The 20,448-nt window shown below is 33.3% G+C and overlaps 1 protein-coding gene across 2 annotated transcripts; it reads right to left on the minus strand.

Annotated features, from left to right (window-relative positions):
• Positions 1-22: 22 nt before the first annotated feature.
• Positions 23-7,831, minus strand: LOC147404179 (NAC domain-containing protein 82-like). 2 transcript variants are annotated; one of them, XM_086440035.1, is made up of 8 exons: positions 7,671-7,831; positions 6,865-7,305; positions 6,067-6,344; positions 3,197-3,508; positions 1,910-2,497; positions 1,040-1,142; positions 762-825; positions 474-678 (listed from the first exon to the last, which is right to left on the minus strand). In XM_086440035.1, exons 2-8 carry the CDS (start codon positions 7,019-7,021, stop codon positions 675-677), a joined length of 1,506 nt encoding a protein of 501 aa, XP_086296161.1. In that variant the 5' UTR covers positions 7,022-7,305; positions 7,671-7,831; the 3' UTR covers positions 474-674. The 2 variants fall into 2 exon arrangements, with proteins under 2 accessions (XP_086296160.1, XP_086296161.1); XM_086440034.1 differs by lacking the exon at positions 762-825 and having other exon boundaries at positions 23-678.
• Positions 7,832-20,448: the final 12,617 nt, after the last annotated feature.

A 20,448-nucleotide genomic window follows, 5' to 3' on the forward strand; every position in this document is an offset into this window, starting at 1 on the left:
AATACGATATTTTGAACCATGATTCCACGAACCAACCCATTTACACTAATAATAAATCCTCTACTAATATATCTAGAAAAATTATCATCATAAGTGAAATATGTAGGGTCCGAAAAATACTGGAAGCACATCTAAGGTCCTACCAAAACACTAAATAATTATTCCAACCCTCTTGGAAAGACAAGTCAAAGGGTTCTCTGTAAGATCTTAAATAGAATCGTAATCCATTAATGGTCATCAATCACAATAAAGTAAACCATAACTTGAAATAGAACGACCACTACGATAAAATTAGCTTCCATGCGCACCAGCCTAATTTAGCACCCATTGCAAAGAGAAAGACCCACACCAAAGCTGTAATCACACCAAGAAGAAACATAAATGTAAACCCGCTGCCACATGCAGAGGCCTCCTTCCTTATGAGGTTGTGCCCAGAACACATACAAGGGACGTCCCCCAACTTGACTGACAAAGCATCCTTAGTGCACCGACACCTTACAGTCACCTCAGCTTTGACATGAATGGAAGAGCCACCATAATAAGCAAAGAGACTACTATTGCCCTTGGATCCCTTTCCTTCTTCAGTTTTAGATGGATACTCTGCTGCTGAAGCAGGACGAGCTGGGATGGAACTCAACAGGGATTCAAGTCTCGAATAGGAAGCTTTTTCCCGTTCACCTGGAACGGAACATTACACAATAATGAAGCAGTAGAATTTTACAACACATTTGTTTTTTCCAATTAAGAGAATTCAACAAAACCTGCTGCACCCTCTGCTGCTGCCCTTAGCACAAATCAGAGGTCGCAGAACCTTTATCTTGGAGACTACATAAACAAGCTAGGTTATTAAGAAGAGAAAATGAAGATTTAATCACAGGGTTGCAACCCACATGAGTATTAACTGCAAACTGTAGGATAGAAAGTAAAAGTAGAGCAATAGACTCTTCATCTTCCATTAATGGATATATATGCATGACAAACAGAGAATAAAAGTGCTAGTTCCTGGCATCAGAATGGCACCAAGGACGGCGAAAGCTACCTCTTGAAGTGTTTGTGTATTCTCTCTCTGGTTCTCCATCTGAAGGAGCCACGGGGTTTTGCCTGGTGCCTTCACAGTTTGCAGAACCTCCAAATTGATTATCCTGTAACAATTGCAATATTAATATACGTAAGTGCTGCAACTAAAAAATTTAACAGAAAAAAAAAATTATATATATTGGAGAAAAGAACAAGAAGCATGGTTTTAAATCTCATTTGTGACCAAGATGACTCGGGCACTCATCTTGATATTATCTATGAATGATACAGATAGAAATGCCATCTCACATCTGCAGAATCTCACGAGATAAACAAGTTGATTTGGAGGATATTTTGAAAATCTCAGCCGAGGTCGGTAAAACTCATCTGAGCCAACCAGGGGGTTTTGTATATTTTAATTAAAACAATTATTTTTTTAGAATTATTTAAACATTTATTATATAAATAAAATGATTTTATAGTAAAACCATCTTCTAATCTACCTTATTTTATAATAATAAAAAGGGATAATTATGATCATATAAATGGGGCGGGATCACCATTCAATGTTTTATCCAACATGTTTTGTAAACTGGGGTTAGAAGTTTCAGAATGGGCTGATTTTTGGTGAAAATGATCTCTATGGCAAGGAGATCATCCTCACCAAAAATCAGCCCATTCCGAAACTTCTAACCCAGCTTACAAAACATGCCGGATGGTGATGCCGTCCCCATATTAAAATATAGGAGTAAATAATTATAAACCAAGTTGAATGGTTTATCTCTTCCGAGCCGAGTTGGCTCGTCTGAGACAACTCAGTCTCGTCCATGGACAAGAGACGTCAAACCAAGATTTGAAACCATGAAAAATAAAGGAAAATGAAAGAACTTACATTTGAGACCATGGCCAAGAGATCCTCAGATAAAGCAGGTCCACTTTGCAGCATAGCATGAGATGTGCTTACCCCATAAGGGGGCAAAACAGCATTGGAAGAATGGGCTGCGTTAACCAAGCCATCCAAAGTATTGCATTCCTTAGAGCAGTCACAGAAGTCCCCAGAAGGGATGTTCTTGGAATCATTACTTTCCACAGGGTATTTCATAGGGCACTCAAGATCACTCAACTCGATATAGGATACATTATCTCTCGGAAACAATTTATATCCTGGTAGGTGGAATTTGTCAATTGGATTCAGCTGCGACTTTGTGCTATGGTGGTCATATTGTACGTACTCGGAACAATTAGCTTTCGCAAGGCATTCCATGGGATTATCAAGATCATCCAATTCCATAAAGGGTACGTCATCCTCCGGAAGCATTTGATCCAGAACATATTTGTCTCCCAGGTTATGTAGCTGAAAATTATCAATTGTCTTCAGCTCTTCCTTGGTGCTGAGGTCCTCCAAGCCATTAAAAATATCATTGCCATCCAAACAAGGTGGTGCTTCAACATTATTTTCATGATTTATCAACTCTGGCTTCTGGAAAATCCAACAAAATGCTGGATTAGTAAAGTTCAAAAATAGAAAGAACCCAGAAACAACTACAAAATTCAAATTTCTGTTCATTACTATTTGTCTATTAAAGCAGGGTACCATTGTCATATTTAATAGACGCAGGGTTTTGACTCATCTACACTTTAAACATGAAAGAAGACAGAATAAATCAGAAAAAGAAAAAACAAGACTTTTTTATTAGCCACCATCTACGTAACAAAAAAAAAAAAGATTGAAAATAACATTGAGATTGAATAAAGACCTTCATGGAAGTACACAAAAACATCAAATTCAGAAGAAAAGACATTATACTTACTAGAAGGAGGCATGTGCAAACACACAAGTCTCTGAAGGGCTTATTTTTAATTTAAAATATTAATTAAAGGGTGATTTTGAAGTTAAATAGTAAAAAAATGATATTTTGGTAATTTCGAAAACTAACCGACTTGATTTAGAGACATGGGATTGCAATTTTCTTGATTTTTGACCAAAACGACCCTGATTATATGAAGTATAACAGTTAAGGTAGGGACATTTTTGGAATCCAAATTTTGGTGTCGAACCACTTCTAATCCGCCTTATCTTATTATAATAGTAACGATAATTTTGAATCCTACCAAACCCCAAATCCTATCATAAATAGCAGACATGATCAAGCCAAAATAGTAAGCAAATAACAGTTACTTTGCTGTCATTAGCACCATTATCTTCTTTCAGCAATGCCAGCAGAGATTCAATATCATCCTCCTCGCTAGCATTAGATTCCACATTTTGACAAGGAATAGGCCGGACGATCGTGCTCTTTTCTGTGACAGTATTTAGGCCATCAGCAAGTACAAGCGACGCAGAACTAGGGCCACCTAGATGGAAAGACACCATGGAATTGTTTTCCACATCGTCTTCCCAATCTTCTTCTCTAAATGGTGCTCCATGCTGTTCACCATTTCTGGGTCCCACACCACCCTTTTCAAATATTTTGCAAAGCACATATGCATCCTGAAACAAATAGGTAGAATAAGAAACATTCACACGTAAAGTTTGAGGGAAGGGATTAAGGAACTGTAGAAGTGAAGCACACTGCAAAATATATATTTGTTGGTCACCTACACATCAATTAATAAAGCAAGGAATGCATCACATGATGCACTAGGTGCTTTATGAAATATGGTATTAAATGCAAGCTCATGTTTTACTAGACAAGACAACCACATCACAGTATATTTAGCATTGGCCAAAATGACAAGATGACTAACGACAAAGGAACATTTTCAATTAAAAAATTCATAAAATGTTTTTCACATTATAAAAGTGGACCAGGTAGCAATCGCCAGAATGGGTGTTTTGTTATAATCTTTATTATTTTTATCATATGATATAGAAGGTCCTTCAATATACCCAGCTTTGCTGAATTGCCACAATACTGAAATGGAGACTCTGTACAGAATGAATACCTATGCATTGCTATTTTGTAAGTTATTGTAATTATTTATTCGCTTAACTCCTAAAATTTTCATGTTTGTCTTTTCAAAGAAAAAAGTGTAAATGTTACACTATAAAAGGTGTTACTATGATAACAAGGAAAAAAAAGTTGAAGTATTAGAGGTTTCATTGCATGTGTCATGACATGGAGAACACTAGTCATGTATGGAAACTTAGAAATTCACATAGGAATTTTTTTTTCTTAACCATAAATTCTGCATTTTTGGGATTCTAGAAATAGTATCAATTTCTTCTCTTAACAACAAAAACAACAAATAATAATAATAATTCTTATCTTCCATATAGGCTAAGCCTGAAAAAAGTAAAATAAATAAATGACACGTGGTGTTAATAAATGTAGTCAAGGAGTGTGCCTAAGGCATTCCACAAGGGGTAAAACAATTGAAGCAAGGCTGATTCAGTGAGGCACACTGAGGTGTACACCTTAAAAATGCCTCGGTCAAGGTGCAAGACACGCGCCTCAATGGATTTTGAATATAATATATGCATCCAATTTTGTTTTTCTTTATTATTGTCACATAACAATATTTATTATGCTACACAATACCATCGCTATATTTACATAGATCTCTCTTGTTTATAATTGTTACAGTCTCGGTTGTGGGATGGTGGTTACTTCATGGTGTGTTAATCCAACTACAACAAAAATTCTAACAAACGAAGTACCTTTTCTTCTCTTTTTTATAATTGGAAAGTATCCAAAAACCTATACTTCATAATTTAAATTTAAATTTTTATAATTTTATTGCACCTCACGCAGATATTACCCAGTGTAACCAAGGCATGCTTCAAGGCAAGGTGTAGCAAAAAAGTGCCTTAAAAAGAGGTCAGGACAGGAAGTGGCAGATTTAGTAAGACAAGTATCTCAACTACACTTCACCGAAAATTGAATATAACAAATGTGTCCTGCTTTTTGTATTGGTTACATCATAATATGTATCTACACATTATCAACATTACATATACATAGATCTCTCTCATTAACAACATTACAATTACAAAACCTTAATTATTTGCTTCAAGGTAGGGGGATGGTGGCTGGCATATGGATATTGGAGGGGATTTTGTGACTTTTTGTTTTAAACTTCTCGGTTTTAAATCTACTTAAGTACTCTAACTTGTGTATACAACTTATTTATAGATGTTACATTTGGAAGGAACAGAGCATGGGAGTCTTCAAAGGAAAGTCTGGTACTGTGCAAGCCTTGTATTTGTCTACTCCAAGTCATGTTTTCTTTTGGTGTATGGTTTTCAATGAGTTTAGGGGAGTGTTTTTTGAGGATTTTATTGGGAGATGGGAGTGAGTTTGTCACCAACCACCTTTTTAGTTCATTGTTTGTTTTCTCTATCGTACTCTTTCTGTTGGTCACCTTGACCACTTCTTAATAAAATTTTACACATCAAAAAACATTAAAATTGTAAAATATCTAAACCTATCGATCCAAAAAAAAAAAAAAAAATCTTTTACTATTTTTGAGAAGTATATCTAAGCCTATCTTTTAATTATTTAAATGTCACTTTTATGAAATTATTGTACCTTTATTCACTCAAGTGTCAGCCTCACCTTGCACCTTAAGCCTCATGTTCCAAGAGGCCTCTGTGCCTTTAGCCCTTAACTACAATGGTGATACCATGCCTGTAGGCTGTATCTAATTCCTGGATTTGGAAAACAAGGAAGCATATCCCAATCCATGAACCATCCATAACAATATTCCTGTATTGGGGTAACTAATCTACTTGTATATTACCAAAATAACCATATAATGAGCACACAAAATGTTTATCCCAGTATGATAAACATCCAATATCAATGGAACGGATAAAATCCAATATCTGAATAGTGATAAATTAGGGTCTAGATTGAGGTTTCAGGATGCCTATAAAAAGATTTGAGGTTTTGGGGTCTTATTCGAACAGAATAATGATCATAAATGCATAATGTATTCTAACTGGTTCATCATACAAATCGAGTTCTAGCAAACGTAATCTAGTATAAGAATGTAAAGATCATATAACTATACGTGATCGAAGTATGAGGGAGAACAAATAATTACCTGTGAGACACCTCTATCAACCAGATCCTTGTCTTCAAGCCTATACTCATGCATAACCCAATTTGTTCTATCTCCATGTGGTGCCCGTCCTGTATGAAAAACAAGTGTTTTTTTCTTCCCCACGATCTCTGACTTATTACAAATATCTCTATCCTTTCCCGTAGTTTTCCAGTATCCAATATCGGTTGCACGATTCGTCCGGGACCCATTTGAATATTTCCTGTCTCTAGGACAAAAGAAATACCACTCAAGATCTTTGCTTTGTAAGCAAGATCTCTCTGCAAGAAAGGGGGGAAGTTCATCAAATAAGAAACAATCTCTGATTAGAAACAAAAAGAAAAAAAATAGTGCAAAGTGAAAAACTCGCATAATAGCACTCTCCTCATACAAGTAAAACTTCATTTGTGGAAGATATGATTGCCTTCAAAACTATGGACAAAAAGAAAATGTTACATAATACAATCAGAAGCAAACTGCACATAAAGCCATAGTTTAAAATATCGGAATGTATCAAAATGTATCAGTATGGGCTGATACGAAACATCGACCCAAATGTTTCAAGAATGTATCAGGGGTGTATCAGAATGAATTGGTTTGTATTGAATGTATGGGCCAATACCGTAGTGATTTTTTAATCAACCAAAACTTTCATATTTTAAACCTTGCTTAAAGCCACAGAACCATGTATTGCTTGCATATAGAACAAAAACATTCAAAACCATCAATATATAGCCACTCAAATTTCCATAAACTCCAGTTAAAAAAATATATAAGGCTAAAGGGAAAAATGGTTGATACCTCTAAGATCCCAAGGAGCAAACTTATACAGGTCTAGCTCCCCAATAACGTTGAAGCGCAGTGGTCTTCCCATGATTTTTCTTCTAAGATAGTACATGACCAGCTCATCATCGTTCGGGTGGAAACGAAAACCAGGAGGGAGGGATGCTCTCACCATTAAAAACCCAGAGAAGGAATTACAACAACTACTTCTTTCGAAACCCCGTTCGTATCGAACCCTTTTACACTTTAAATTCAACCCACAACTAAATAAGATGTCTTTTTAAATAACAAATTGCAGAAAGAAAGGAAGAAAAATCCCCCACAAAGATCTGTCAAGTCCAGTGCCGAAACAAGATTCGTTGGGGACACCACAATCGGCCTCGATTCATGAAAAGAAAGTCACACAAAAGAAGCCACCAATGTTTGATGGTGAGATGATCAACAGACATTTGACGTACCCTGTTTTCAACATCATTAGCATCGAAAGGGGGGAAAAGATAAAAAAAATGCCTCAAAAACAAACAATTGACCGATCATGCGAAACAAAAACCCACATTACTTAAAAATTCTAAAGCAATAACTCATCCATCAGAACCCCTAAACCCTAATTCATTAAAAGGAATCAACAACAAAGAAAAGAAACACCTGAGATTGAATCGATTCCGATAAAAACATAAACGAAAAAAAAAAAATCGTAAAATACAAGTCCAACAACAAACCCTAATCGAAATCGAAAACCCTATAAGTCCAGAAACCTTATATCTAATCGAGAACACAAAATCTTAAATACAAAAGCAGATGAATCGAAAACCCTAAAATCTTACCCTCGAATCGAGAGGACGGATCGAGTGAGAGAAAAAATTCGACAGAAGGACCAGAGAGAGAGAGAGAAATGAGCTTCGACAAGAGTGAGGGTTTATATCAAATGAGAGAGGTGACGGGATAGTATTCCCGCGTTGAGCGAAGCTTGTCCTACAATCTTCGGCTTCTGATAGGCTGATGTTTTACGAATCTATTATTTTCGGTCTCCATATTTCTTTCTTTGCAGAGAATAGATTCTGTATTTCTGTGAGTTGCGCACTAAAAAACTCCCCGTTCTCTCTGTGTCCACATGGACATCTTAAATTTCTTTTTCTTTTTTTTTATATCATATTTTCATCACATGAAGAACTAGGAACGAAACATAATATCTGAAAATCATCAATCCAAGTAGGAGATCAATAGCTCGAGAAAATTATACCAAAAGTAGAGCAAATGGGTCAGATTTGAAATTTTTATATTGATTTAGATATTTTATACTAATTCAAATTTGGATTAGATTAAGATCCTACAAACAAAGACCATATTCAGATATGACTTGAATTGATTTGGATAATTTGAGAACGTTTGTCCATTTTTTCTTTCTATTTTACTTTTATAGACACTCTAATTTGCACAAACTTGTGAGAAAAAATTTAAATTTTCAATAATCTTAACTTGATTTCAATTAAGAGTTTAAAATCATTTTATGGGTTCATCTTTCATAATAATTGTCACTTGGTGCATTTCTTCATATATACATGTACACATACATCATTTCATATTATTTTGGATGTCCAAACATTATCCCTAGTCCATCTATATAACATCATACAATTTCATACCCAGCTCCTTAACTCGCTTCTCCAAACCCATGAACTGATCTAATTTCATATCATCTCTCTAATCTAAGCACATTCTCTATTAATCAATCTATTATCCATACCCTAACTTAATATTAAGTTCACTTTTAAACCTTGTCCAAATACCCAAATCTAAATAATCATAAGCTCATAATCCAAGTCTAAAATTAAATGTCAAGCCCATTTTAGACCTCATGCCAACTTTAAAAACCCATAGTCTTACACCTCCTCCAAGAAATGACATGTGGTGGTCTCTTATAAGCTTCAACATCCAAGAAGGATCCTTATTGGTGGGTCAATACTCCAACCTAATCGGAGAGTCAACTCTCTTAAGAAAACTCAAGAATTTCCTCACAAAAAAGTGAAGTCAAACCAAAAAGATACATTTGTCTTTAGTAAAATTTTTAAATATTAAGAGAATTTCAAATCCTACTCTAAAAAATTATTGAATCTTCAGGTACATACATAGAGCTCTCCTATTAATCCATTTCAAATATATATATCTACCCATACTTTTTGAGACATTTATAAGAGAATTCAAGTTTATTTTTTATTTACTACTTTTCTTTTATACATGTCATTATTATACTTACCCTCCCAAAAATACATTTATTCCCTTACTTCTATTTATCAAAAAATCAAAGACCAAATTTTTTTTAATGATTTTATCTCATAAATTCCACATCTACTCCCATGAAGATATAAAATTCAAAAAGAAATAACCAAAATCTCATGTCATTTATATTTGTTTTTAGGGTTGGACAATTTTATCCCCAAATGTTATTCAAAAACTTTACAAATAGCATAATTTCCTATGAGTAATTAATGTTTTAAAACCTTTATATCTCAACTTTCTCTTAACCTTCAAGCTCCTAAATAAAAATTATCACTCATCTCTTATTTCTCACTCTTAACTAAAACTCTCAACTTCCAAGTTCTTCTACTCAAGACAATCTCATTCAAGACTATCAAAGAGTAAAGTGGGTTAGGATTTTATTTTATTTTAAGTACTTGTATTTTCTTCTTCTATCCCTTTTTATTTTTTTTTAAGAAAATTCTTAGGATATAATGAAGAACCATCCTTCATCCTAAGTAGGTTGAACTTCAACCTTGGGCATAGAATGCTTGAAGCGGTTTGACCGAATGGATGAAGGTTGAAGCCTTTTATAACTCATTTATCTCACATGCATCATAATGTATATTATTCACACATATTTGGTTATGATGAATAAATGTATAACTCTTTTGGTAAGGTTGAAATATTGAATTTCTAACTAAGCATGCATGCATTAAGATTATGGACTTAAGGGAATTCTATCCATAAATCTTTCTAAAATCATAAATCAACATTCCAACTTATGTAAAAGGTGATGATTCCATGTGATATCATTTTCTAAAGGATATTCGCACATGTCAACGCTAATATTAAATCTTCTTATAAAAAGATACATTCTCACCATGTGCACACACCTACCTCTTCATATATGTCATTTATTTTATTGTTATTTTCTTTAACTATCCTAAAAAATGGTCAATTTTAGAAAAGATAATCACTTTAAATGGAAAGAATGGAGTGCCTAACACCTTCCCCATTCTCTAACCGAATCCCCTTGTCTAGATCTTAGGTAGATCATACCATTTTTTCATGAAATAGAGTTACTACAAAGCTATAAAAATATTTTCCTAAAAAATTAATTCAAGTGCCCATTCACACCCATTTAAAAAAATATATGGTAGCAACTTCAAACAACGTAGCATTAAAGTTCTATACTGAACATCTCAGGTCAACAACTTCTTTAAAAGTGTATAATATTATTTTATTTTATCATTATACTCTTTCGTTTTATAAAAATCTATACGATAGAAAAGTAGTGTTGGCAATGGATTGGATTAGTATAGAATCAACACCAAACTAATATTGATCCAATTTTTTTCTTATATGTTCTGGATCTGATCTAATCCGATTAGATTAGTATTTCGTTAAATTGAATCCGATATGGTTACATCTTTAAACAATTTGAAATCGATCCAATCTTATTCAGATCAAACCAGGGTAAATGTCTTATTGATTAGCAAATTGGACTTGAACCCAAATGCTTTTACAGTTTATAGAAACTGATAAGTTTGCCATCAAGTTATATCTCTAACATTCACCAAAATGGGGAGGACTTACTATTTAAAAAAAAAAATGGGGAGAGATTCATTTTTTTTTCCCCAAAACAATGGGTATCTCTAATATTAACCAAAACCAAAATGGGAGAGAATACAAGTTGCATTTCTTCACAAATTCAGTACGAACTCTATTGTTGGGATCAAGAGGAACAAATCTGGTAACATAGGTTACAAACTAGGGCGAGGATGGGGGGGAGATCTATGTTTATGCTTAAATCACATACAGTTGATTCATGAATTTTAGGAAATCGAGAAAGAGAGTTATAAAATTTTGCCAAGCACCACTTAGAGACAAATGGCAATGTAGAGAGAGAGAGAACTGATTTCTTCGTTTGTGCAAGAGATTTCAAATGGTGTTGGCAATCATAGGTGAGTCGTTTGCTTGAAGTAGACGATAGAGAAAAACAAATAAAAATCCTAAATGAGAAACAACGACTAACAAATGAGTATGATTTTTTTTAATACATATACAAAAATTAAAATTAAATCTAGATCGAATTTTTATCGGATTGGGTTGGGTTTGATTTGAATCCGATCTAAAAATTTATTGCATATGCATTTGTCAATCCGAATTTGATCCTAAAATTGAAATTTTAGATCCAAATTCTAATTTTTTCGGATGAAAACAAATCAAATATCAGGTCAGTTTAGATCATTGCCAGCCCTATGAAAAAGTAGTAAAAATATTATTTTGAAAAACTTATAAATAGAATGTTTCGAATTCGATTAGATCTAGAGATGGATCCATATCCAAACCGAATCCAGTTGAGTCAAGGAATATTAAATCATATTCGATCCTTCTTTTGATCTTCATCTACTTGAACGATTCCAAACTCGTTAAATTTGCTATCCAAGTCATTTGGATTTCAAGTCAAGTCTATAGGTTAGGGAAGCTAACCAACTCCTCGCAGTACAGGATCCCAACTCAAGTGATACGAAAGTCAATCGCACCGAAAACCCCTTTCACACCTCTTTGAAAATTCAACTTTGGAGCTGTTTAAGTTTACTACACATCAAACGGTAACAAGCTGTTAATAAACGCACTTGATATAAACTAACCGTCACCTCGCATCAACACTTATGGAAGTCAAAAAAAAGATAACGTGTCGTCAGAGGTTTGAATTTGTCATTTTCTTTATATCAATAGCTTGAGGTCCCCAAAAATGTCTTGTGTGAGACACTTAATTGGGTCCTCATAAAATGATAGGGAAATATAGATATGAGTTTTTATGAGAAAAATAACCCATAAAAAAATTGTAATATTACTTATTAGTAAGAAAAATTGGTGAGTGACTAAGAAAACGTGTAATGTCATCAACTAAAAATCAAAATATTTAATTGTTTTTGTCGGATTAATAAACCTATTTTTATTTATCAAAATTAAATATAATTAATATATTAATTAAAAATTAGGAAAAATTACTATGAATCTTCAAATATTGATGATTGTCCAAGGAAATGTGTAAAAAAACTTTCAAGTAGAAAAATCAACATTTAATTACTAAAATTAATTAATTTAAATTAAAAAATTATCTTTACTATTATAGCGAGAGAAGGCATAGTAGAAGTGTTTCGACGCCCAAATTTTAGTGGTCATAAATGCCCCCACTTTTGTATTTAAATTTAATAGAAGAAAGTGGCGAATAATTGGAAAAAAATTGTAATAATTTTCAACCAAGACATTGCATGTAAATAAATAAAATGGGATGAATGGTAAAAATGTCATTATTGAAAATGGAGGAGTTGGCAAGCTAATAATTAAAAGATAGGTGTTTGCACCAATGAAGTAGATATTTAATCATAAAGTTGTTTAATTTCTAAGTAAAATAAATGATTTATTTTGTGCTTTTTGATCAATTGAACAAATAGTTCCACTCTTTGCATGTGTGAACAAAGGACATGGAAGGACCTTGGATTCTTAAGCGATAACATCAAAAAGTCCAAATTGTATACAACTAGGGAGGAGGGTTGAAAACTTGAAATGCTACTCCCAATCCTCAATACACGCCACATAATCAAGAATCTAAATAAATTACAAAGAGAGATCTTTTAAGACATTAACTGATAAAAAATCTTAATTACGTAGCATGTTTTTAGGTGTGGGAAGAGGCGGATTTAGAGTGGGGATGTTGGGGCACTTTCCCCCACAAGAATTTTCAAAGTCTATGGATTAGTGAGCTATTGCAATAGATTTTAGCAGCGGATAAAAAAAATCTGCAACTATTGCCCCCACAAAGAAATTTCCACTCTTAATTGCCCCCACAACTTCTTTTTTTCACTTTTAGTTGTCCCCACACAAAAAATTATACTTCTCATTGCCCCCACATAGGAAAAATCTTGGCTCTACCCTCAGGTGTGGGTCATGTTTACAACCCACTTCCCAGAGTGCATTCGATATGGATTAAAATGCCAAAAGTTTACACCAACTTTGTCAGAACGAGAGCCAAATCGTAAACAACCAGGAGAGTTGAAATTCTACTCCTAGACCTCAATACATGCCACAAAATCAAGAATCTGAAGACATTGTAAAGAGTGATATTTTAAGATATTAATTAATAATAATTCCTAATTACGTGGCATGTTTTTAGGTTTGGCAGAGGTTTACAATCCTCTTTTATGAGTGTATTCAATCCAAACTTGATTAAAACGCCAAAAGTTGTTACACCAACCTTGTCAGAACTAGAGTTAGAGAGTACACAACTACGGACGAGGGTAGAATGATACTCCCAGACCTCAATTCATGCCACATAATCAATAATATAAAGAAATTATAAAAGAGATATTTTAAGACATTAATTGATCAAAATTCTTGATTATGTGGCATATTTTTAGGTGTGGGACAGGTTTACAACCATCTTCCTTAACTGCATTCTATCTGGACTCCATCAAAACGTTAAAAGTTGGTACACCAACCTTGTCAGAACTAAAGCCATGTGTATCCTTTCCACTCTATATAATCTCACATAACACAATGAGCAATTCACAGGAAATCATAGAAACATAACTTAGAGAGTGAAGTAGGAGACAATATGAAAGTCTGAGCAAGAATTCTGCAAGTGAATGGAAGAAGTTATAGTGATAGTAGGAGTTAGTCCCCCTGGCCTTGCAACATCAATGTGCCTAATCCTACTTACCATCCTCAACCATACCATCAAAAGAGACGATTGTTCGACTTCGATGTGGATGGATCGAGCTTACGATGAACAAAAACTTCATTTTGTAAAAGGATCTTTTGTCAACTTCTGATATTATACCCTTACTCCACACCAACATACATTTCTAAACAAAGTTTCATGGAAACGATATACAATCTCTATAACTTTGGTGCAAGAGCATGCATTGTTGTACGGAGCCTGGTGAGTTTTCTTAATTTATTTTAGTAACCTTAGTTACTTATTTTAAAATTGCATTTAATATAATAAATGGATTTAGAATTTTCTTGTTTGATACACACAAGTAGGACTAGAAATGATCCAAATTATATTCGATGTCTGAACCGGTACAATAGAAAAAAATGAAAAATCGGATTTTTGGATTGGAATCTTAGATCTAAAAATAATTTTGGATTGGATTCGGATCTACCTCAATCTATTCTTTAAAAAATCCGATCCAAACATATTTTAATATTTTTTTATTGTTCTTAATTTCATATACATACATATAGATAAAACATTTGTCTTTTTGATTTTCCTTTATATTTGTAGATGAAAAGTGGATTTTTAAAAAATTTATATGATTTTATATTTTTTGAACATTGATCATTGAAAAATAAGGCATGTGTTTGGATCGGTTTTAGAATAAGAGGATGAAATGAAACGGATCAGGTATATAATTAAAAAAAAAGGATTGATATTGGAGTAGTATTGATCTGGTACCGAACTGATCCGTTGCTAGCCCTACATACAAGGTTTCTCCCCTTCCCTTTGTTAGTAGACTCCTCATTGGTAAGGGCGGAAACAAGAAGGGACCAACCCTCCCTTTCTCATCAGGTTTTGGGTATTTTAAAACACCCCTTAAATTTTGTTGATTATTTAAGATACCCTAGGTTTTGATGGTTTGCCCTCTTTCATTGTGTTGCTCTCTCCCCCTTTCAATTTTTTAACCCCCGCTTCATTTTTTTTATTGATTTAGACATTCCATATGCTTTAGTAAATATTTGAGATACCCCTCACGTGTTATCAAATTGATGGTATACCCTTTTTCACCTTGGTCTTCTTTTCTAGCTAACCCCAACCCCCACAAAAAAGAAAAAAAATAACATCCTAAATACGTTCATTTTCAACATGTAACAAAATTTTTTTTTTTCTAAAACTAATCGTTTTCAAGCTTGCCTACCTCTATAGTAAATTAACTTTAATCTATTTAATACATCTTTTAAGTCACCATTTCAAATATTACCTAAATCCTATTTAGAAGATTCTTGAATTTTCTATTAAAAAAAATCTCATTTTCTTTTATTTCAAAAACCCTATCCTAGTATTAGGTATGAAGGATAAAGTAGATTAATCTTACGACTGAAAATTAGGTAGAATATTTTATCCGAGAGATAGAAGATGATTGACGTTGGGAAGATAAATCAATAGGATATCTCGTTGAAGTTGAGGGTAATTATGTCATTTTGTATTTGTTTATTGGAAAAGACCTAGGTCAAGGCGGGTATACTGGCGTTTTGGTGAATATTTGAGATACCGTACAAATTGGAATGGTGACTTTGCCTCTTGGCATTAGTCTTTTCTCATAGATTAACGAGAAATAACCTAAATGCCATTTTCTCGGACTCCTAACAAAAAAAAATCTGTTGATTTTTGTCCCCCCAAAAAAAAAAAAAAATGTCATCTTCAAATACCTTACTTCGAAGTATAGTTTTCCCAACAAAAATAGAAAAACCTAACTTCACAAGAGAAGTCTACACAGTTGGGGATTAAAGAGAGAGAGAGAGAGAGAGACTACACAAAATTAGGATCTACACATGATTTATATTTTTTATAAGACTCTTGATAATATGACTCGCTATGTGGCATACTCAATCGACTCCATGACGTGGACAAGTTCAAGAACTGTAGATCTATATGCCTCGGGATACATGGTTTCCTGAGGATACAATTTTTATGGGAAAGTGCAATCGTGTATCTCAAGGTGTACATTTCTATGGTTCATGAACACCACATCATGTAGTTGATTGACTATGCCTCCTGGCGAGTCGTATTATCACAACTCTTTTTATAATTACTTCAACAAATTTAAATAGTAAATCATATTTTTATCATTTACCATGTTTTAAGGGTAATTTAAAATATTAACTACCGTAATTTTTTAGATAAAATAATTAATAGTTTTTTTCTTTTTTGTGTGTACCTTTTGTGTTTTTGAAATTTTAGAAAGTTAGAATTGTGGGATTTGAAGGAAAAGTAATAGTGAGGTTAAATGTAAAAATGGGGTCATCCTCAAAATTTTGGTGTAAACAAACACTTATTTGGTGTTATCTCATTATAACTGTATAATAGTAAAGATATATAATATAATTTAGAGACATTTACCAGGCTATCTGTTGCAATTTTATTACAAAAACTCCCCTACTTTATAAACTTGGTTACTTGAACAAACCCCTTACTTTATGAATCATGCTACCACGATTAACTTAGAAAGATTTCAAACCTTATTAAGGATTGTTGGGCCCGCATGAATAATCAAATTAGAAATCCAAAAATACAGCCTTTAGGTTTTATGAAAAAACTCCGATTCAAAAAATAAAAATAAAAAAAGAAACCCTTTTTAGATTTGATTGTGAGTGTTTAAAATGGATGACTATCAAACTCTCAAATTTAAAACTAAAGTTCAATGGTGGAGACAAATATTTTTTCTCTGATTTTTATTTTTAGAGTTCTTAGAATAATTTTTTTTTGTAATCCAGTGAAATCAGATCACGTTTTTAGATGCCACAAATTGATGCGGTTAGAATCCAATCCAACATATGTTAAGTAGCAAATTAACATCATAAATTTGTATTTTATAACGTGGATGCCCATTCTAGGGTTTGTTGGATAACAAACATGATAAAGTCAAGTTTAGATGGTAACAAACTTCATAAAGTAAGGTTCCCTTGGTGTTGTCAAAACTCTAAGGGAGTTTTTGTAATAAAAATGCAATAGTTATGTCAGTTAGGTAAATCTCTCAACTCAAAATATAGAGAGATTTACCTGGCTGACGTAATTGTTGCATTTTTATTACAAAAACTCCCTTGGAGTTCTGACAACTCCAGGAGAACCATACTTAATCATGTTTGTTACCCAATGAACCTTATTTTGTCAAGTTTGGTACCCAACAAACTTTCTACTAGTGATCCATGCCATAAAATTCAAATTGATGGGATTAATTTGTTTTTTAACATAACCTGGAGGAGATCCTAACCACATCAATTTTTGGCATCCAAAAACATAATCTAATTCCACAGGGTTATAAAGAACACATTTTTAAGAACTCTAAAAAAAAAAATCGAAAAAAAGGTTAATTTTCACTATTTAATTTTAATTTTAAATTTGGGAGTTTGGTATCCATCCATTTTCAATACATTTGATCAATCCAAAAAATGATTCTTTTTTTAATTTTATTTTTTGGATATGAGTTTTTCCACTAAATCCATAAGTCTGTGGTGTTGTATTGCCAATTTGATAATCCATGTAGGCCCAACGACCCTTAGTAAGATTTAAAATCTTACTACATTAGTCATGCTAGCCAGATTCATAAAGTAAGGTTTTGTTGAGGCAACAAACTTGATAGAGTAGGGGAGTTTTTGTAATAAAAATGCAACAGTGAGGTCTTCCGGGTAAATATTTCTATAATTTATATACTCTCACATTTTATGGGATTGAGGCCTATCAGTCCTAGGATCTGAACATAGTAATATTGGATCGATGGATCCTACCGGAACCCAAATCCTTCATCTGTGTTCGATGTTATTGGATTAAAATGGATCGGATTTTGGGTCTGATCCAATCTATTGACACCCTAAAGAACTTGATTCAATTAAGATCTCAAGCAATTTTAATCAGATCAATTGTCAATCAAGTCCCAAATCCCAATTGATACTTATACAATCCAATAATACATAAAAATGCAGACAAACTATAATATATCATTTGTTTAAATGTACTATAGACATATACATTAATTTGATATCATCCAGACCCAAATATTATTAAATCAGGTTTGGATCGACATTTCAATCCAGTGAGGTATTGATCCCAAACCTAACCAAATCAGAATCTCAGCGAATAATCATGTTCAGAGGTCTCTATGTGCAGGTGCATGGGCTCAACAAGGAGATGGGCCATATGGGAATGCTCATGCTTAGCTACCTCCCATGTAATTTTGTAGGTAGTTTGAAACACAATGCTTAAAAAATTACTACTTTACGAAGATTTGTGCAAGCAAAAGGTCACTTTCCGAGGAAGATCTCCTGTTATCGATTAAGATATCTCTATTAATGACCCACATTTATGGATTATTGAGCCCAAAGTGATAAAATTCATTGAATTTTTTTTCTTCGAAAATTGGGAGAATACATCGAAAAGGGAATTTGCTAAGAAAATTTGCAACTAATTGAAAAATCACCAATTTTCAATTAATTGCTGATTTTTTCGATCTATATGTTCCACATTATTTTTTTCAAGTACACCCCACCCAAAATTTTCTTAAAATTATCCGAATTGACCCCCTTGGATGATTGCCAAATCCGAACTTGATTACTATGATGGATCCATTGAAATCTATTTTTGTGTAATTTCTCTTGTTAATTAGTAGACGGTGATGAGTAGGTTTTTCCAACTATATTGAGAATGCAAGAAGAAAACTTGGCATGGGCATTGTGAAGGATAGTTCTCGCTGAGTACCAAGGGACGACACATAACACGTAAGAGATTCAAGTTTGATATGGAGAGACGAGGGTAAGCTTAGCGGCTTTTACAAATCAACAATGAGTTCGGGTCTAAGTTGGAGAAAATCAGGGATTAGATCAAAAGAGGTTAAAATTCTGGTGAAGGAAAGTGCCACAAAAAAATGTGTGTATGAGGACCAGATATTTACTAGATACATTCCAAATCACCAATGAAGATCTACCTTCTAGATCGAATAAGGGTCAAAGTGGTAATAGGATCTAAAGGGATCTTAAGATTTCATATCTATAAATATAGATAGACAGATGTACTAAAATGTATAAGTTCCCCCTCTAAATTTTACATTATTTTTGTACTAAGATTCTGACTTAGGTGTCGGAGAGATGTTGTTGCAGGTACACTCAGAGATACGAGAAGAGGAAATCGCGAGGCATCATCATAGATCTCAAAGTAATGCAAGTTTTTGCATCTACAAGCATGATTCCTTACTTCAACGCCATTATCTTTGTCATAGGTTACAAGAGCACAACCAACCTTCATTAATTGGCTTAAGGTAGTTAATTCATTAGGCCTTTCACAATTATGGATTAAGTAACCAACTTTTTCTACATAATGATATATTAAGGCTTGACATTTATTTTGATTTTATTATGCAGGACTTTGTTTACATACTAAATAAATATGGAATGCCGAAGCGTAGGTTTTTGGGACATTAGAAGGAGGAGAAAGATGAAGGAGCGCATTAATAGTAATCCCAACAATAGCGTAAATGGTGCAATATACTATAATACATGAGATATATTATATCATATTCAATGTATCTTTTTATTTTTTATTTTTTATCATGAGTTCGAGACCTATCGGCCTGTCTAACAGGATTGAGGCAATTAGTCTCCTAGAACACCATATCTTGCTCAAATCCCCAGCTACATGCAATACCCCCACAAACCATACATATTAAATGTATATCATTTGCAAATTGTGATGTATGGAAGGTTGTTGTGGTAGAGATTATGAAAGATATTTAGAATATTATTCTTATCGTTAATGCGCCAAGATTGAGTATAGTGTTTTCTAATTTTGTTGTAGTTTTCTATATTATAAACTCACCAAGATTTCTTATAATGACCTTAAATTATTAATAAAAGTTATTCCTTCGACACACAAATTATAACTGATGACATCAATATGGTTTATAAGTTGATGAGGAAAAAATTCATAATAGATGATTATCTATAAGAAGTTATGCATCCAGGTTTTGTGAAAGAATCGTGAAATCTGAGGCTTTTTTTTTTCCACATGCCCCCATCACAGAACAGTAGATCATTTACCTTGAGATACACAAAAAAAGATTTATGATTTTGTAATTGTGGTTAGGGAGAATATGGAGGCGTCTGAAAAAAGGAGCGTCAGATTATCATTAGTCTTTGTGAAAATGTATATGTGACACTTTGCTTCAATTGTTGATAATCTAAATATGGCAATAGAGATTTGGTTTTTCTCCATATAGCAAGTACACTTATAATTAATAAAATGATTCTTTTCTCTTTGGAACACTATCATTCAAAGTTGAGAGATGATCCCGTCATCATTTTCTCCTCTTGGAATGACTAAGAAGTATGCCACATGATCTTCAATCTCCGTGGACATCATGTTCTTTGCCTCGAGACACAATTTATTATTCCCAGTCACATATAGCTAATGAGTTTTAAAACCAAGCAACCAAGCAACCTGAAATGAAACGACTTGTCCTAGTTTAAGATCATGGAACTGGCCGATTGACACCCTTAGGGTAATTGGAAATACATCTTTGAATTTTGGTGGATGTTTTAAAATACAAGTTTATTTTTAAATTGATGACACACCTCCAATGATCA

Source organism: Akebia trifoliata, chromosome 4, assembly GCF_017979445.1.
Source record: "Akebia trifoliata isolate Shusen 1 chromosome 4, ASM1797944v1, whole genome shotgun sequence".
NCBI lineage: Eukaryota > Viridiplantae > Streptophyta > Magnoliopsida > Ranunculales > Lardizabalaceae > Akebia > Akebia trifoliata.

Coding starts and splice junctions, on each gene's coding strand:
- LOC147404179 (XM_086440034.1), bottom strand. CDS start 7,021: ATGGTGAGAGCATCCCTCCCTCCTGGTTTTCGTTTCCACCCGAACGAT. Junction 6,345..6,864: donor TGCTCCTTGGGATCTTAGAG/GTATCAACCATT, acceptor CCTTTCTTGCAG/AGAGATCTTGCTTACAAAGC. Junction 679..1,039: donor ATACACAAACACTTCAAGAG/GTAGCTTTCGCC, acceptor GTTCCGTTCCAG/GTGAACGGGAAAAAGCTTCC.